Raw genomic sequence first — 20,428 nt, forward strand, 5'->3', positions numbered from 1 at the left:
ACCCTGTAGAGACTGAATTAATGGAAGTTCAATAGTTATGTAGAAATGATCTGCAGCTACTTAATGGCTGGATAAGTCAGCAGATTCGGTGGACAAGCAAGAATAATTATATAAACGACACCCAACATTCTGTATTTTTGTATTGAATGTCAATTTAATCTGTAAAAATGTATTTTTGTGCGTAGCTTATTTTCATTATATCCTTAAAATTCTAATTTAGAATGTAATTGTCAAGAACTGAATCCTAATCATCAGTAATATAATAAGTAATTATTACGGTTATTAATAAATCCTTCTTATAAAGTAATTGCAAATATTTCAAAAAACTTTCTGTCTGAATGAAAATATTTTTCTATGCAAAATTTTTAATTTATATTAATCAAGATTGCACACGATATTATTTATTTGCACTTCAATTTTTACCGTCAGCTCTAGTAGAAGTTACAAATCAATTATATTTAATTAAGGATTGGATTGGATTATTTAATTATGGCAAAGCACACGAGGGCTATCTGCCTAAAGGAAGGGATGCCTTCGTGGAGGACTTTCTAAGGTAAACTGGCTGCAGCCAGCCCGTTCGTGGGATTCGAACTTCCGACCGAACTACCAGTGCTCAGCGTCTTTACCGCTCGGCTGCTAGTAGGCTATTTAATTAAGGAATGACCATCTAAATTTAGAAACAGCGTACCGTAACAGCAATTCAATTATTGGCGCCGTATCTTTCATGTTACTCCTGATTGGCAAGCTACATGATTTTTAATGAGTATTCGGGTTTTGCTAGTAACTTCATTTGGAAATCGCGCTTAAACTAGGTTAGTTGGTTATTTGAACATAGAAAGAGTGTGGGAGCTATTTAGTTAAGATGCTTTCATAGAGAACCTTTGTAAAGAGAACCTAGAAAACTACGAAAACCAACCATGCAAAACCTGGGTTAGACTTCGCAACAAACAGTTAGTATTTAACAATCTTCAAATGCTAGGCAACTGGTCCAATTAAATCTCCAATTTAATATTTTATTTGTAAATATTTAAAATATTGTTGTATACTTAGACATAAAAAGCAGAACTACCAAGCCGTAGTGCAAATGAATATTCATTTTCTTTTGCAATAATCGTATTCACTTAATATTCTTGGAATATGAGCTAAAGATGGAACGTTCTCGGAAGATTAAAGAAGTGTTTAAATCCAGTGATATAAGGTTTGTCTTAGAAGCTCAGGATCAAAGCGATTCTGCAATTGCCCCATTAGTTGACTTGTAAATGGTTGTGAATTAAGCAGATGACTTTTAATCTTACGTTTTCAGTCAGACAACGTATTCCAAATGTTTTGTATTGCATGATAATGCCTCTTTTCATTATGCAATAACCAGTCGGAGAACCGCTTGTGTTCCGAAAATAAGTATGTGTACTCAATCGTCCTGCATGTTTTTCACATTTGTCTTCTTGTGATTTTTTTTCTTTCCCAAAAACTAAAGTTGCCTCTCAAAGGAAAGTTTTTTGATATTGAAGAGACAAAAGGAGTATGACATCTACTTTTAGAGACATATCAAAAACAGATCTCTACAAGCCTTCTCTTCCATTACATGTTGTGCAGTCAGACAAAAAGTTGCATCAGCGTAAATTCTATAATCTATTTTTATTACACTCTGATTACTTTACTAACATACAGTGAATATATACTAAATCTTTTACATCAGCTTTAGTAATTCGGAATTTTTGACGGAATTGTTGTCGGAAATAGGACTTAGAAGATAGGTCATATTGAATATTTCGATAATCCAATAAATTGAAGGTCGAAGTTTCAATATTTTATTTTCGGAGGGAGGGGAATTTTTTTCAGTTTTGTTCCATTATCCTAAGTATATTTGCTTCGATTCTTTATTTTTTCTATAAAAGCGGAAATCTTACGCATGGTATACATATAACGCATAGCTTCAATTAAAATTTAATAATATACAGGGTGTTTATAATTAAAGTTCCACATTGAAATGGTCATAAAACAAAAACTACTGGATCAAATGTTATCAAACCTGGTAATCGTGTAAAAGAGATCATAGGAATTTATTTTCCGCGAAAAAAGGGAAGTTCCAAACCTCACCACCAGGGGGAAAATGGCGCTGTATGCAATATTTTTAAACGAAATATGGGTCGGGATCTAACTTAACCTTCTGTTACACAGGTTTAATATGTTGCATACCCTTAAGAAATTTTGAAGTAAGAAAATTACCATTTAAAGGCGTTAAATTCGATAAACGTCGAGTGCGCCATCCGTGTAAGTGAGAAATTCGTCCGTGAAAACCACGAATTAGCGATTAGAAAATGTGAGATCGCAAATCACTCGCACAAGTGCGTACAATCTGGAAATCGTTTTCTTACAGATCGCTAATTTGTAATTTTTGAAGCCTGAATTCAGCCCTAAAACATGAAGATACTGATTCAAAACGCTTTTAATCGATTTGGGCCAAAAAAAATCCCTCATGTTATCTATCTAGTTCCATTGCATTCTCCTACTGCATTCGATTGCATAGCAGTCATTCCACACCGTTTGGTGTGGAATGACAGCTAGTTTTATAACTGAACCATTTTCCTCTGAAGAACAGTCGACAGCTGGACTACTGTGATTGCAGCTCATTTAGAGTCAATGTTAAAATGTTTCGTGATACATAAACTGCAGTAACGTGGCATTTTAGATACTACGATTTTTATGCACGGCTGGGCCCCACCTCACATGTGTCGCACAGTTACTTAGGCAACATTTCACGAATGAACGTCTTATACGCCAACACTTCCCCTCTTCCCACCAGACCTCAACCTCTGTGACTTTTAGCTATGGGGTTTTCTCAAAAGCACTGTATATGGTGATAATCTAAACAATTTGGCAGAAATGAAAAATGTTAAACACTGACATGTCCGTAACATTCCCCCCGATATGCTAAGAGCTGCTGTTGAGAATGCAGTAACAGGATTTAACTTGCTTTCGGAAAATGCTAGACGCTATATTGAACATGCTTTGTAACACGTTTCGGAAAATATTAAACACATTTTAAACAGATGTTTTCATGTCTTATTTCATTTAAGAATCTTGTATACAGCGTCACTTTCCCCCTGGTGATGAGTTTTTTTAACTTTTTTTTCCTCGCTGAAAATAAATTCTCATAACCTCCTTTACACGATTCCCAAGTTTGATAACATTTGGTACGGTAGTTTTCCTTTTATGACCATTTCAAATTGGAACTTTAATTATAACCACCATGTAAATTAAACTTTAAAAAATTTACAGTTTGGTTCAAGTCCCAGCTTTAAAAATATATATATAAATATAATCTTTTATATTAATCCTCTTAGAAAGAATGTTTTAAGAAGCTAATTTTTCTCTCGCATTATAGATTGTATAAAAAAACATGATCTTTAATACGATTTAGATTGTTTCAGCCGATATAAGAATCGGGTTACTCAGTGGTACAGAATTAACCCTGCTGGACTGTTTTATTTCTTTGTCATTTAGCAAAAATCTTTTAATTAAAATATTTATCCTTTGGACTTCGCTTTTTTTTATTTATAGTTAAAATGACTAGAAAATGAAAAGCTTTCTTCAGCTGAAACGCAATTCATGTAATTGATATTTTAAAAAATTGACAAGAAAGCAAAATTTATGGAAGTCTAGCAATCGAAAAATCTTAATTTTCTTGTGTGTGCACTGAAAATAACTGTAGAAGGAAAGAAGAAAATTAGGGAGAAAAGTAAGCAAAAATTTGCAGGGAAATTTGGCTCTCAGACATACCAAGATGTTTAAAAAAGTTGGACGCTTTTGAAGATACTTTCAGGATACTTCAATGAATTTAGGTGTTCAAAGAAAAAATACTTGGACTTGTACACCAGCAAATACCATTAATTGAGCTTGTGGTTAACAGAAAAGACAATATGGTTTAGACTATATGGTTGTATAAATTTAAATTACGTTATAGAACATCATATCGTATCATAAATGGAGAATCCCATGATTTTCTCATTCGAATTATTTGAAGATTCAGGAGTTTATCCAGTGATGTATGTGGATGTCACCTAAAGATGTTTTTTTTTTCCTCCTGATGAAACAGCGGCCGAGCGATAAAGTCACTGAACGCTGGTAGTTCTGTCCGAGGTCCGAATCCCGCGAACGGGTTTGCTGCTTGGGCATTTTCGTGGTTTTTCCCATGTGCAACGTGTATGCCAGCCAGTTCCGCTTAGAAAGTCCTCCACGAAGGCATCCCTCCCCTTAGGCAGATAGCCCTAGTGTGCTTTGTCATAATTAAATAAACCAAAACCTCTTGATGAAACCAGTCTTTTCTTTCATCTCATACCTTCAAAATGTTTAGCCTCTAAAGACTGATAAAAGCTCTGACCAAGTATTGATGAAATGGATTGAATTGAATTATTAAGTTACGTCAAAGCAGGGCTATCTGCCTAAAAGGAAGGATGCCTTTGTGAAGAACTTTCTAAGGGAAATCAGCTGGCATACACGGTACACATGAGAAAATCCACGAAAACGCCCATGCAACCAGCCCGTTTACCGGGATTCGAACCCCGGAGTGAATTATCAGTGTTCAGCGACTTTACCGCTCGGCCGTTTGTGGGCCTTTATGAAATGGAAGGCGATAACTTTATTTAAAATGATTGTCAGAAATATCAAGATATTTCGAAAATTGGATATTTTTTAATATACTTGCGGAATGCCTAAAGAAAAAGAGCAAGAATAAAGTAGAATGAAGAAAAAGAGCAAGAATAAAGTAGAATGAAGAAAAAGAGCAAGAATAAAGTAGAATGCCTGAAGAAAAAGAGAAGAAAAAATACATTTTACGGTAAAATTTAGTATTTGTATTTTTTTTTTTTTTAATTTAAAACTTTTTAATCTTATGATATTTGATTTTTACGATTTCAAAAATAAAATATTTGACTAAAATATGAATAACATTTAAGAAGCCAAATGTAGGATAAAATTGTGTAAAGCAATGGGCACAATGATAAAACTGTTTAAAGCAGTGTATGCAAGTCATCCTAAGTTAAAATGTCGGTTATACATCTCTCTTATTTATATACATCTTTTCTGAACGGAACATTGAAAGGCGTGTTAACTATGCTTTACTGTATTTTCTCTTTTAATATATGCAGTTTTCAAACGCATCGTAGTCTGGGTTACAAAGTATTCCTCCGAAAGAAACGCAATTCAAATAAATAAAATCAAATTCTGGAAAATTTATATTAATAAATATATTTAAAATGCTCAATTCGAAGAAATAAATAGAAAATTTTAAAACAATTATCTGAAGAGACAATGCAACACAAACAATTAAAATAAAAGTTAAGAATTTAAAAATTACCTAAAATAATAACTATGACAAAAAATATATATAAAGAAAACTATTTGAAAAATAATAAATGCTGCACCTTTATTTACGCAGTTCGAATAGGTAAGTAGAAATTTTTAAAATAGTTATTCGAAAAAAAAAAAAAAACCATGCAACTTAAACAATTAAAATGAAATTCGAAAAAGAAAAAATTACTTAAAATAATAAGTTATAATTAAAAATATAATATAAAGAATATTATTTGGAAAAAAAGAACGATGGTGACTTTTTTCCCGCTCACAGGAAAGGAAACTAGGTTGCCATATATTAAGAAGTTCGCCAAGTGAACTATTCTTGGCGCAAACTGACAAAAAAGTGCCAATATAAATTTGTGAATTTCTCCGTAAATTTCGCTCCAAATTTTACAAAATTTCATATTTAGGCGTAATTTGAGTCGTAGAATCGAAATATGTAAAAACATTGGTATGTTATTTCAGAAAAAGTCCGATTTTGTGTCAAAATACCTATGTTAGAATAGTGCTATATATAAAACTAATATATATCCTAAGTCGCGCTTTCGAGACATGAAGAACGCAATTTGAATTTTGTCGATCGGCCCAGTAGATCGGGAGATATAGGACTGTCCCATTTTTTTTTTTTTTTTTTTTTTTTTTTTTTTTTTTTGAGCAGTGTACATGTAGATTACAAGTACAGTTAGAACTGGTTTATCCAGAAAGCTCTCTGGTTTTTCAAATCAAAACATGTTTTCTTCCAATTATTTTGTTACCACTGCTAAGGGGTAACCTTGATTGAAGTGGATATTTAAATACAGCCTTTTCTGCTCATGTTGCATAATGTGTTATGACATAATTTTGTTTATCACAGGGGTGATAAGAATGGATAATTCAAAATATCCTTTTCATCTTATTATGCTCTTTCATTTTAAAAAGGGAAAAAATGCTAGTCAAACCAATTGTGAAATCTGGGCTACATATGAAAAAACTGCTGCTACTGAAAATAAAATTTGGATGTAGTGTGAGAATTTCAAGCAGGAAAATTTCAGACTCGATGATAATATCTGTTCTGGATAACCATCTTCTTTAAACAAGGCCTTGTATAAAGCAGCTATCGCTGAAAACTCATGTTATACAGTTCAGAAACAATCAGACAGACTAAATGTTCCAAAAAGCACAGAACATGATCATTTAAAGCTCCTATGATGTGTGGGTACCTTATACTTTAACAGAGCATAACATGCTTGCTCAAGTTTCGGCATGTGATACTTTGCTGAAAAAAATAAGGACACTCTTTTTTTGGAATGGCTCATTACTAGAGATGAGAAGCGTATATTATACAATTATGTTACAAGAAAACTATTCTACAGTAAGCCAAAAGAACTTCCTTTAGTAACACTGAAAGGGAGACTACATCCCAAAAAAGTGATGGTTTGTGTATGGTGGGATTACAAAGGAATTACATACTGAGAATTGCTGCCACAAATTCAGACAATTAATTGGGAAAAGTACTGTTCCCAAATGGCAGCTTTAAAGGCAAAAGTTGAAGTGAAGTCAGCCTAGAACTGACCGCCAAAGTGTTGTCTTCCATCATGGCAATGCTGATGAATTATTTCCAGGTCTTTAGAGAAAAGGTTGTAGCCTATTAATAATCTGAACTATGATTGAATAGATGAGCCATGACCTCAGTTTAGAAACTTTAATTCAACAGAAAATAATGAAACATTTATTTAAAAAATGAGTGTTTTGTATTCCTGCCAATACAGGCCAGAGTTTCCTTCACATTGAACTGGTGAAAACATAATCAAACATTATCTGCATATAGTGCAATCTCTACATTAAAATTCTCTTAAAATTTCCCTTAGGATAAACTAGCTTCACCATAACTTAAATTCTCATACATACTAATATGAAATTAAAAATTTTAGAATTATTGCATTAATCTAATACATTTTAAGCTTAATCTAATGAATGTCATAATTATATAAATCTCTCTTACACATTTTCAATTAAAACTATGCATAATAATATTACAAGCACAGAAGTTCTATTTTACACTTACACATAATACTAAATTACACAATTCAGATACTCAATAACAAATTCACAAACAAGTTAACATAATCATCATAATAAAAAGTTCAGATAAAGTCTGTAAACTTAATCATGGTCCTTTTAAAGTCAATCAGAAAGTATTGTAATCTGTTATTTAAAATGTATATTTAAGTATATTTAAATATATATACATATGAAAGGATACAACTTCCACCAATAACTAATCTAAAAAAAAAATAATCAATAATCTGTATTTAATTCAAGTGTTATTAATTAGCTCCATGTCATCAATTACAAACTGTTTTATTCAATATTAACCTCAAATACTCAGGATGACTGATTAAATTCTTACGTTTTACCAGGAGGCTTTTCTAAGCTGAATATATCATCACTACTAATACCATATTGTACAGCACCAGGTATTTCCGGATATTTAGGTCTTCCTCCTACAGCAATCACAAAGTTTTTCGCTATTAATTTTTCTTTCTGAAATAAGTAAGAAACAAATCAATCATATTTAGAAAGATTTTAAGTTATAAAATAACAAATTAACAAAAATTAACAATGAAACAAATTAATATCTTTCCACTGATAATTATGAAACACATTAAAATAATATAATTTAATAAATTGCAACCAGGCACATCCAAAAAAATTTAAATAATGAATTCTTCATTATCTCCATTTTTTAAATAATACTTATAATCATTATTATTAACTATATATAAAAAGTTGCTAACCTTTCCAGATTTGTGCGAAATTTCTACTTCATGTGAATCAATAAAAGTTCCTTTGGCATTAAAATAATCAACATTCCTAAAATAAAATTCTTTGCGATTAAACGATCTTGCTGATGGCATGAAAATTTTTAAATATCACAACATTAAAGATTTGGAAGTACAGAATTTTATTTAATATATTAAAAAAGCTTGTTTAATCTTGAAAATTAATAGCTTTGGGAAAAGAAATAAAACTATATACTTCTGCTTCAACTGAACTCTGTGATTCCAGTTCAAAGACTTTATGTAACCCGTAATAGCAGTTCTTAATGTATTCCAATCATGGGTGACATTCTCATTAAAATTCCATCCATACTTCCTTGCATTTTCAAGTGATTTTCCTAACAAGGCTCCCTGATGAAAAAGCTTCTTTGGAATACAACCAACATTAACACATGTTCCACCAAGACCCCAGGTAGTCCCTAAATGCAAACAAAAACAAAAAAGCAATAATTTATGAATATTGTTGTTTGAGTAATAAAGAGGTTAAACCAGCATCTAATGACACTTAAAATTTTGTAACACTGCATTATTGTAGCAATATCAAAAAATTAATGATGCTTTAATAATAAATGAAATAAACACAAATGTTTCTAAGAAATAATTATTCACACTGTATTTTAATAATGAAAATAAATATTTAAATAATTCATATGAATTAGAACATACAGCAAGAAAAGTCCAAGATATTTAATTAATTTTCGGAATTAATGCATCTAATAAAAGAGTAATGATAAATGATAAATTACAGTATTAGCCACTATGAAATTATTCTTTTCAAGGAGTAAAATATGTTAATTATTTATTTGATGTGAATAAAGTGTTAATAAATGGCCTTTCACAATTTTTGAAAAAATGTTTTTAATATTCTTGAAGTATTTATAAGTGAAAACAGAAAGAATGATATTTTTCTTGAGAGAAACAAATGTATTAATACCATATTCAACACTAGCTCCCAGTACTTCTGAATATTGGACAGAACTATTTCAATAACTATTTATAATGCACATTGCAAATAGAATTATCAGATCACTGGATTATGATAATAATATTGGTTAATATGCTATACTTCAGAAACAAAGAAAATATTGTTTAAAAAACTTTGTGCATAAATATTTGATTTAGTAAATTAAGCAATTGCTCTCAGTAATTGATAAAAATAAGTTTTTATTTGGTTTTATTACCATATAAAAGATTTAGAATTTGCTCTTCTTCTGAAGATGCAAATTGTTCTATGTTAATAACTCAATTCTGAGACAAAGACAGGGCATTGCTTGTCATCTTACATGCATTGAACCTTTTAATTTGAAGCCAATGATTAAACTGTATGATTTTTCTTAACTAATAATTAATATTTAATTAGGTTTGTACTTAATATACCTATCAATTAATTATTCTATTTATAGCATATTTGCTTATAATTTTAAGTTCTAACTCTCCAATTAAACATCAAAAGTCTTAATAAAAATCTGTGCCTTGCACTTAAATATTTAAACTGAAATTTTTTCAATGTTCAAGTGGGGCCACAAATTCTGTTTATGCTACAGTCCTCACAAATATAATCTGCAAATAGGTTTTAATTTTTTTTTATTAAATAATAAATGCAAAACATTTCAGTCTTAAAGCAAATTATTTCCTTATTTGTATAAGAAAGGTAAAATGTATGCAATAAAATACTTTATAAATAAATTTATTTTTATTCCAAAAAATGCTTTTGAATTATTAACAGATAATTAATCCTAGTGAGTTAACATATATACTTGTGCAAAATTAAGAAAAACTGAAGATAATTTCCAGACATTTTTCTTCCCTCCTCCCCTTTGGATTAATGAGAAATAATAAAGACAACGATTAATAAATCTATACTAAATTATTTCCTTATGCTCTTTTAATTATCATTTAAACAAGTATTTTAAGCAGAAAAATTACCTCTAACAGAAGGATCAACATAATCTAAGACAGCTACTTTCTTTCCTAAAATGCCAGCTACAAAAAGAAAAAGGAAAAGAATTTTAAAGATGATTCTTATATTAAATTATAAAGTTTAAATTAAAACTACAAGAGAAGACATCTTTCCTACTAATCTGAAATGCATATACTTTTTTCCCTTTTTACCTTGCTTGGCACAAGCTAGCCCACCTGAGCCACCACCAATGACAAGCAAATCATATGCCTGATAGGAACTGCCTAAAAACCAAAATACATACATGTATGAAAAATGAAAATAACAAGCATTTATGCATATAATTTCAGTCATACTAATTTTAATACAATAATATGGATAAAACTTTAAATTCCTTAGCCCAACGAAAATGAAAAGATGACATAAAACGTGTTTACTCATCTTCCATTTAAATAAAGTGGAAAATTTTTGGTTTTGCAGAGCAAATAATTTTTTAAATTTAAAAGCAACATATTGTAATAATGTCCAAAATATTGATCTGCATCTGTGTTACACTAGAACTGCTTCTGCTATAGCGTAATTAAAAAAAAAATTTCTAAGGAACAAACATCAAGAGCAAAAATGCTTCTACTTCCAACACATTCAGGCTCATAATAGATTGAATGCACACAGAACTGATGATAGCTTAATAAAATTTATTTTACCAAATGAATCACTTCACAGTACTCGAACTTTCCACAAAAATAATCATACAGCTCTGCATAGCGTCAACAAGCAATCAGTTGTTACACTTCAAACAACTAAGAACCTATATTTAAAGGTGCGCTTTCGATTACCGCCAAGTTGTTACTTTATTTATCGCCAAGTTATTCTTTCATTTATGGTAGCCTGAGTAGTTGAATGTTATGGAAACCCTATTATGATTAATTGGTTGCATGATTGCGGTGAATTTAACTGATGGGAAAAGATTTGTAAGGGCTTCTTTGTGTGTTGGATGTTAGTTAAGAAGTATGTTGCTTATTTTGTGGTTTACACAGTAAAATGGATGAATGTGGTATGATTAATTTGAAGTTTCTTTACAATTTGGAAGAAAAGGGAAAAAAGCATTAATTGACTGGTGTGTAAATGAAGATTTACTTACTAGCCATTATAAGTGTCCTGTTTGTACAAAGGAAATGCATACTGTCGAACATAAGGATTGCTGAGATGGCTTTGACACAAGAAAGGTTCAAATGGTTACCATATAAAGCATTCCATTAGAAAGGGAACATGGTTTGAGGAAAGTTTTTGGATGCTGTTACAGAATTTTGTGTGCCAGACTGAAGACACAGAAATTTCTAAATAAGGTAAGTAGATATTTCTTTTGTGTACTGTGTAGAAGTGATAGTAGTGCCTACTACTTTTTTTATGTTATTTAATTGTTTGATTTAAAATGCAATTTATTGACATTATATATATCTTGTTTGGCTGTAGTGTAGAATTAGGTTCTCCTTTGATTTGTAAGTGAAAATAGGTCGATGTGTACATGGATACCGAGTTTGTACAATTCTTTGATTTGTTATTTTGATGATTTTACACCAAAAATCACCACTATACAGAGCCAAAATAACAAGTCAAAGAACTGCACAAACTCAGTCTCCATGTATCGCCAACAATCGCCAAGAGGCACCCGTAAATATATCTTTACCAGAACCTTAAACAGAATGCAAGGCAAAGCGCATCTAAAAGGCAAAGCTCTCATGGAAATCTCAATACTCTGAATCAGCTCTGAACTAACAACTACTATAACTAAACTGATGCTCTTTTCAGTCTTATATAGTTTTCCGCTAGTCGCTGAGAAATCTCTAGTATTTCTTGAAATTACTGGAGGCATATGGAAGCCAGATACGGTTACAGTTGCATATATAGATTAAAGCTGATTTTTGGAATATGGTAACTGGTAGTTTGGCGACATTTTGGAGGCAATAAAGGTTACTACCTAGGACTTTGGTAATAATGTGAGAAGCACTCAGTTCCGATTACGCATTATTTTGTGTGAGGGAAATGAGAGATCATGAGATATGTCATGTGACATTAATGGACGAATTTAGTTGTTTAATCGGAAAAGGGGGGAAATCTGGAAATTTCGTATTTAGCTATATTCTGCGTTGTGTGAAACGTGACATTAATGGACGAATTACAGTTCTTTAATCGGAAAAGGGGGTTAATTTGGAAAAGCTTCATTGTGTGTTGTGTGAAATAGTGTTGATTAATTTTCGGATTGCATGGAATTTCTGATAATAATAATAATAAGCTGAGATTGTGTGAAAGGAAGGATATTACAAGTTTAAATGGCGGTGCAAGAAATATGGTGAAAATGGACATTTTGTGAAAAGGAGTGTAAGGAAGGGTACGTGGTTTGTGGAAAGTAGTTTGAGTGGTGAAATTTTATTAATTTCTTATTACTTGGTGAATAGACTTCCAGTTGACTACTGGATTTAGGATTTATAAATTAGCAGTAGTACTGCAGTGACGTAATGAAGATTCTAAAGAAGATTAGGTAAGTTAGTATTTTTAATCATTTGAGGATATTATTTTTATGCATTGTTCTAAATGTAAGGAGTAAATAAATTAAAATGGTATTATTTGAAAATTGCTATTTATTGATTTAGTTTAAAGTAATTAGGATTGTAATCTAATTTTTATTAATTTAATGTATGTGCTTATTTATATTTTAAGTAGTGTTTTTTAATTTAATTATATTTTAATTTAATGATCGTGATTTTGTGAGTTATATGTTTGTAGTATTTTGGAATACGTTTGAGTAGTATACGTTGAGTATTTTCATGCATTTTCGTGAAATTTTTCTGAGAAAAGAGCAGTGTACATGGATATAGTGAAGAGTGTGCGCAATGCCATTTTTGTGCAATTCTGGGATGTTTTTTTAAGTAAAAATAAGTCAACGTGTACATGGTTTAGTGATATTTTAATTAAATGATAGTTATTTTGTGAATTTTATGTTCGTAGGAATTTGGTATACGTTTTAGTTGAAGTAAACGTGCATGGAAATAATTTAAATATTTGACACTAAGTATTTGTAATGTTTGCGGTATGAATTTGTTGGTGACATTTATAATATAATAGATAATTTAGAGGTAAAAGTTTTTGGTTATTTTATTTATTTTATAGGTGGAAATGTTCATATTTGGAAAGGGTACATACTTTTTCGCGATAAGGTAATTTCATATATGTTCTTTTTATCGGGTTTAAAGATTCAGAAAATTTTCATGCATTTTCGTGAAATTTTTCAAATTTATGAGAAAAAAGCAGTGTACATGGATATAGTGAAGAGTGTGCACAATGCCATTTTTGTGCAATTCTGGGATGTTTTTTTAAGTAAAAATAAGTCGACGTGTACATGGTTTATGTGTATGTGTTATTGTGAAAAACGCGCAAGGAGTTTGCGATTGTGCACTTTTTCCCAATTTTGCAGTGAATATTTGTCATGATTAAGCAGTTTTGTTAGATAAAATTTCGAAACTACTCTGATATGCGCCCTCAAGTCGCCAAATATTTTTGGCGAGAAACTTCACGCTGCCATATTACTATCTAAATTTTTTGTCTACATTTTGAACTTTTAGCCTAAAATGTCTCCAAAAACGCGATTTTCGCACATGCAAAAACTACGTTTTGAACACACAATTTAGCTAAAAATCCGAAACAAAAACAAAAAATTTAGATAGCAAAAACGTAAAGTTTCTAATCAAAAATATTTGACAAGAATCCATGTACACAGCGCCATGTTTTAACTTAAAAAAGCATCTACGAATTGTACAATGTAGGCAATGAACGAATCTACAAACTACACAGACCTCGCTTTAATAAATTAACATAACAACAATAAATTTAAAAGAATACCATGTACACAGCATCCTGTTTAAACTTTAAAAAAATTCTACGAATTGCACAATTTAGGCAAGGAAGGAATCTACGATCTATGCACTCCTCGCTTTAATAAAATAACATAACAACAATAAATTTCAAATAATACCATGTACACAGTGTTCTGTTTCAACTTTAAAAAACATCTACGAATTGCACAGTCTAGACACTAAATAAACTAAAATAAATTTCAAACAATTTAAAAAAACAACAATAACGACAGAAATTCATACTAAAGAACCAATGAACATAACATTCTACAAAATAAAAACAAGGATAAAATAAAATGCACTTACCATGAATTATTGCGTTTTCGAATAGCAGAAATATAAATTTCATACCGCCATGTAATCACTATCGTATTTACATGACAGCCAGACACACTATCCAGAAAATTTATACTATGGTTCACAAATAAATAAAATCACAAATCCCTACTTCTATCATGCACTGCCATTAAAAATAATCTCCCAGACCCTCTTTCCACACTTCTAAATACCCACTACCCCTCAACAGGATAGCCACAATCATATTTCCTTTTGCTGAACTTCAACAACTACCATTTTATCTTTCCCTCCCATCTTCTCAGACACAGAGGCGAACCAACGAGCTCCAGTGAAAGATATTTCAATGTCAACAGGGTTGCCATAGAACATGTAATAGTGCCAAAAACCAGTGCAGAACACATATCGCCACATTTGGTGAAATTAGGGCGTATATTAGAGTTGTACGAAAATTTCTAGTATAAGTGTAATTTGGCTAGTAGATTGTTAGAAATAAAAAGTAAATAAAAAGAAAAGAAACATGTCTTTACTTTGTGAAGACAAAATGGTGGCGGGGAAAAAAAAAAAAAAAGAGGGTTGCTGTAGCAGAGTTGGTCGCCAAATATTCGCCAAAAAATCGCCAAGTTACCATAATCCAAAGATCAACCTAGATTAATTACAGTTATTATATTAGCATACCCATTATAGTTATACAGGGACTCGACAAAAATATCGCCAGGTGACTTTTAATGATTTCTCACCAAATTTGGCAACAAAAATTAATTGCCAAAACCATCCCCAATTTAGCATGATAGCCATTTACTCATTGTTAAATAGACTTGTCTCCGTATTCTTATTTTGCCGGCAGAGCATCATCTCTTTCAATTTTGATGTCAGATTATACAAAAAAATACTCAGTTAAGGGAGGTTAAAAGTGGTTTAAAAAATATAATGGTTTACATTTGTGTTTTCAGATTTATTTGCAAATATCAATTACTAAATATTAGCAAAATAGCTTTATTTCTTTTTCGCATATACTATTGATCCTCTTTTTTTAAAACCTGCTTGTTTTGAAAAAAGTTATTCAAAACATTTCTGGCAATAATAATATATTCAAAAAGTTATGAAAATTAACTCGCACTTTAATAAGAACATAAAATAAGTTTATATTTAACAAAAACATAAAAATAATACAGCATTCAATATTTCAATGCATCCTTTGGCTAAAATTAAAATTTTCATGGGTTTTGGAGCGGATTCAATTAATTTTTTTATTAACAATGTTTTGATTGTTCTATTCTTCTATGAGAATCAATTTTAGTAGAACTTTCAAAGAAACACCATATTTTCTTATTCTTTTTTTTAAACTTTTTTTTAAAGAGGGTTTGGGAGATTATTTTTAGTGGCTGTGCATGATAGAAGTAGGGATTTGTGATTATTTGTTATTTTATTTATTTGTGAACCATAGTATGAATTTTCTGGATAGTGTGTCTGGCTGTCATATAAATACGATAGTGATTACATGGCGGCATGTTAAAGGCGGTATGAAATTGGTATTTCTGCTGTTCGAAAAAGCACTGATTCATGGTAAGTGCATTTTATTTTATTTTTGTTCTTACTTTGTAGAATGTTATGTTCATTGTTTTTTTTAGTATGAATTTTTGTCGTTATTGTTGTTTTTTTTTGAATTGTTTGAAATTTATTTTAATTATTTTGTTGATTAGTGCGTACCGTCTAAGTTGTGCAATTCGTAGATGTTTTTTAAAGTTTACACAGAACGCTGTATACATGGTATTCTTTGAAATTTATTGTTATGTTAATTTATTAAAGTGAAGTGTGCGTAATTCGTAGATTCGTTTGTTGCGTAAATTGTGCAATTTGTAGATGTTTTTTTAAGTTTAAACAGGATACTGGTGTACATGGTATTCTTTGAAATTTATTTTTGTTATTTTAATTTAATAAAGTGAGGCGTGCGTAGTTCGTAGATTCGTTCATTGCCTAGATTGTGCCATTCATAGATGTTTTTTTAAGTTAAAACATATTGCTGTGTACATGGACTCTTATCAAATAATTTTGGTTAGAAACTTTACGGTTTTGCTATCTAAATTTTTTGTTTTTGTTTCAGATTTTTAGCTTAAATTGTGTGTTGAAAACGTGGTTTTTGCATTCGCGAAAACCGTGTTTTGGAGACATTTTAGGCTTAAAGTTCGAAATGTAGACAAAAAATTTAGATAGCAATATGGCAGCGCGGTGGCGAGAAATTTAGCGACTTGAGGGCGCATATCAGAGTAGATCCATTCTTTTGATGTATTTTTATTTAAAATTAAAAACCATGACAAGAAACATCCTCTTCCAAAATACATCAGCAAAACTTTGGAGTGTTCAAATCATTATGTGAATTACTATATTTTTGAATGAATAGTTTTATTCCAAAGAATATTTTGAAGATATTTATTTTGCAAGAAGTAATGCATAAAACAGAGAAAAAAATCATGTATCAGAAAAAAATTTGGAACCTATGTCTCAGTAGTTAATACAACATCTATGCAAAAAAGCTTCAAAAATCCAAGAGTCCAAAAACAAATGTGAGCCACTGTACAAATATCTTAAATTTTATTTACCCTCTCATTCTAAAAGACAAACATACATATCTTAAAACCTTAACATTAAAAAGTACTTACTAGACGATCTGAAGCGTACCCATATAAAATTAATATTAGCATTATAGTACTTGTAAAAACTTCTTACACACTTTGTATATGTAAATAACATGGTAAAAAAATTTAATGATGACTTAAAAGCAATTTAACTACCAACATAACTAAACGTAACCCCCTGTCGTCTGCTCCTAAACTTTCGCGGTTACAGCCAAACAAACCTATAAACCATTAAATGTGTCTTTTATTATTATTAATAATACTTTGAATAGTTTAGGTTGCGTGTAGACTCAAATACTTTTAAATAGGATGCAAGCAAAACACACGTGCGAGAAAAATTTTTATTATCTTTAGAAAAAGTACACAGATTTTACGTTTTGCATTCGTTAAGTCTTTTTGCTCGCAGGGCTAAACTTCAAGTTTAGGTGCGAAGGAAAGGCAAATAGAAATAGAGAGAAAAATAATTTCTATTGATACAAAAATGTTTAAAGCCAGGTAAAAAAGTGGGTGAAAATTAAATACGGCTGAGATTATATAGAGAAAAAATATTTATGGTCCTAATCACTTTTGATGTGAGTTTTCATTAGCCACTATACACAGCATTCTTATGTTAATGCCACTAACAGCGCCATTTATATGCACAATTAATAACTATTTTTTTTTAAGTTTCTGTATAATATTCTTACGTTTTTTAATAAGCATCACACTTATTTCATTCTTCTATCTACCATTGTTTCCAAGTTACTTATTTTCAGAGTTAGAGGTCCTAACTGAAACACCCTGTGTCACGCCACTATCGAACTCCATGAGAGGTAAGTTTCTCTGTTACGGAATGGCAACGAGAGAGATTAATGTTCAAAAGATGGATGATCGAACTGCGTTGTAACGATCATTTTTGAGGATGTTGCGTACTGTAAAATGAACTTATTACACTGTGCTAAATAGTATTAAAATGCTATATATTAAAAGATCTTTCATCTGATCTAAATTTTAACAAACCGCTCATTATTTTCTCTTAAACTCACAATGTTCACGACATTTCTGGCGCCCCGGGTGGGCGTGTTTGTTGGAAACATGTCGAATGAAAGAATAGATAGGGTAAGTTGATTACCTTATACTTCCGTTTTGAAGTTATTGATTATTGTTTTACTGAAGTTTAAAATACTTTTCTTGCCTAATTTTTATCTGAATATTTTAAACTTAAGACAAAATGGAAGTGATGAAAAGAAACAAAACTGCGCAACGTTCAGCTTTTACTAAAGCATATAAAAGACTAGATGATCTTTTAAATGATGATAATGTTGATTATGAAGAAGCAGAAATGTGCTTTTATTTGTTCAAGAAAAAGGCAGAAACATTAGAATTGAGGCATGGTGCTTATTTAGATACTATAACTGATGATAAAGAATTCGAAACAGAATTTGAAATAACAGAGGACTATCGAGAGAAGGCTGTTAGGATACAGTTAAAATCGGAACGATTTCTCGATAATATTAAGAGTAAATTAAACGAAATCCAAAATACATCGTCAGAGAGTAGTCAGAAATTAGTTACTGATGAAAATACATGTAAAACTTTGTGCCAACGCCTACCGAAAGTAGAACTTTATAAGTTCGCAGGTGATTTAAAAAATTGGCTTACGTTTTGGAATCAGTTTAAAAACATACATGAAAATAATAACTTAACGAATGCAGACAAATTCCATTATTTGATACAGTCAACAAAAATTAAATCAGAAGCTAGAGATATTGTAGAATCTTTTCCGGTGACGAACGACAATTATCCTTTGTCTATAGAAAGCCTTACTGAGAGATATGGGCGTAAAGAACTTTTAATTTACTTTATGTTCGAGAGTTAATAAAACTTGTTTTGGATAACGCAGCGAAAAGGAAGCAGGATTCTTTGAGTAGTTTGTATAACAAACTTTCAACACAACTTAGAGCCCTGAGCAGTCTTGGTGTAACGAATGATCAGTGTGGAACAATTTTATATCCTCTTGTGGAAAGTGCTATTCCTATTCACGTAATGCGATCGTTTGAAAGACAACGAAAAATTACTGAATCTGAACGAAACATTTCGAGTCTTGATGCAATAATTGAATTTCTGAAAAGCGAAGTTCAGTCAGAAGAAAAAATAAAATTAAGCAGAGCGGATATTTTTTCTAAGTCTGATCGTAAGCACTTGGCAACTAGCCAAAATATTTCTTCCGCGTCGGATTTGATGAATCATGAAGCAATACCTTCTTGTTCGTTTTGTTTAAAAGATCATGAAACGCGTAATTGTAAAAAGGCGTTTTATATTCCGTTAGATGAAAAAATGTCTGCGGTAAAAAAGAAAGGTTTATGCAGAATATGCTTGGTTAAAGGTCACCTCAGTAACCAGTGTCGATCAAGTGTTAAGTGTCAGATTTGTTCAAAAAGGCATTTGAAATTTTTTTGTCCTAGTCTTGAATGTAATAAGTCTAGTGAAATGCATAACCAGGAAAATGATGAGATAAAAGAGAAAACAATCGATTCTTTGCATTCGCGTGCTACGAATGAAGTTTTCCTTCAGACCCTAGTTGTGAACATAGAGGGTAAGAATAAAAGGTGTAAAGTTAGATTAATGATTGATACGGGTAGCTCAAAAAGTTATGTTTTAAAGTCTACTGCAGAAGAAATGGGTTTTGACTTGCAATGGGAGGAAGAATTTAGTCACTCTTTATTTGGTGGAAAGAAAACTGAAATTTATAAACATCAATGTTACAAGATTTATTTGAGTAGCCTTGATGGTAAATATTCGTGTAAATTAGATGCTGTAGACCATGATGTTATTTGTAATGATATTTCAAGCATAAGATACGGTTCTTGGATTCGCGAATTAGGAAATAAGGGAATACGCTTAACCGATACCCAAGGGAATACAGGCCCTATTGAAGTACTGTTAGGGTCAAACGTTGCAGGGAAGTTATTTACTGGCAAACGAGAAGAACTAAGAACAGGTTTAGTGGCTATAGAAACAAAATTGGGTTGGACTTTGATGGGTAAAGTACCTCAATCCGAACATCAGCACAATGTAAATATGACTATAATTTCTATGTTATCTCAAGAAGACCTGCCTATTTCATCGTTGTGAGACTTAGAATTATTATCAACAGGGTATCCGAGATCCTGTTGAACAAAAAACTAAAGAAGAGTCAAGAAGAGCTATTATGGTTCATTTCCAAGAAACAGTTCGTCAATTAGAAAATGGTAGATACGAGGTTGATATGCCTTGGAAGATTGAGCATGCAGTCTTACCTGACAATTATGACCTATCTTTGAAAATACTCGAATCTACTACGAAGTTGGAAAAAATCGGATATCGTGAAAGGTATCATGAAGTCTTTAATGAATGGCTGCAGGAAGGAGTGATTGAAGAAGTTCCCCAAAAGGAGTTGTCTTTACCCGTTGTTCATTACCTCCCACATCGTCCAGTCATTAAGGAAACGTCCTCACTATCTTCCATGAAAATTAGACCCGTTTTTGATGCTTC

General features: G+C 31.2%; 1 protein-coding gene across 1 annotated transcript in view; it reads right to left on the bottom strand.

Moving 5' to 3' along the window:
* The window catches only part of Trxr1 (Thioredoxin reductase 1), a 36,789-nt gene extending 19,510 nt beyond the window's left edge, over positions 1-17,279 (bottom strand). Inside the window, exons 1-7 of the mRNA XM_085819389.1 lie at positions 16,940-17,279; positions 10,287-10,358; positions 10,101-10,157; positions 8,374-8,593; positions 8,133-8,208; positions 7,745-7,878; positions 7,598-7,617 (exon numbers count right to left, since the gene is read on the bottom strand). Of these exons, the coding sequence (XP_085675515.1) occupies positions 7,598-7,617; positions 7,745-7,878; positions 8,133-8,208; positions 8,374-8,593; positions 10,101-10,157; positions 10,287-10,358; positions 16,940-17,030 (670 nt within the window). The 5' untranslated portion in view covers positions 17,031-17,279. The remainder of the gene's footprint in view (positions 1-7,597; positions 7,618-7,744; positions 7,879-8,132; positions 8,209-8,373; positions 8,594-10,100; positions 10,158-10,286; positions 10,359-16,939) is intronic.
* Positions 17,280-20,428: the final 3,149 nt, after the last annotated feature.

The sequence above is a fragment of the Stegodyphus dumicola genome, chromosome 6 (assembly GCF_044657685.1).
Source record: "Stegodyphus dumicola isolate Sdum_Otavi_A_Nest chromosome 6, ASM4465768v1".
Classification (NCBI taxonomy): Eukaryota; Metazoa; Arthropoda; class Arachnida; order Araneae; family Eresidae; genus Stegodyphus; species Stegodyphus dumicola.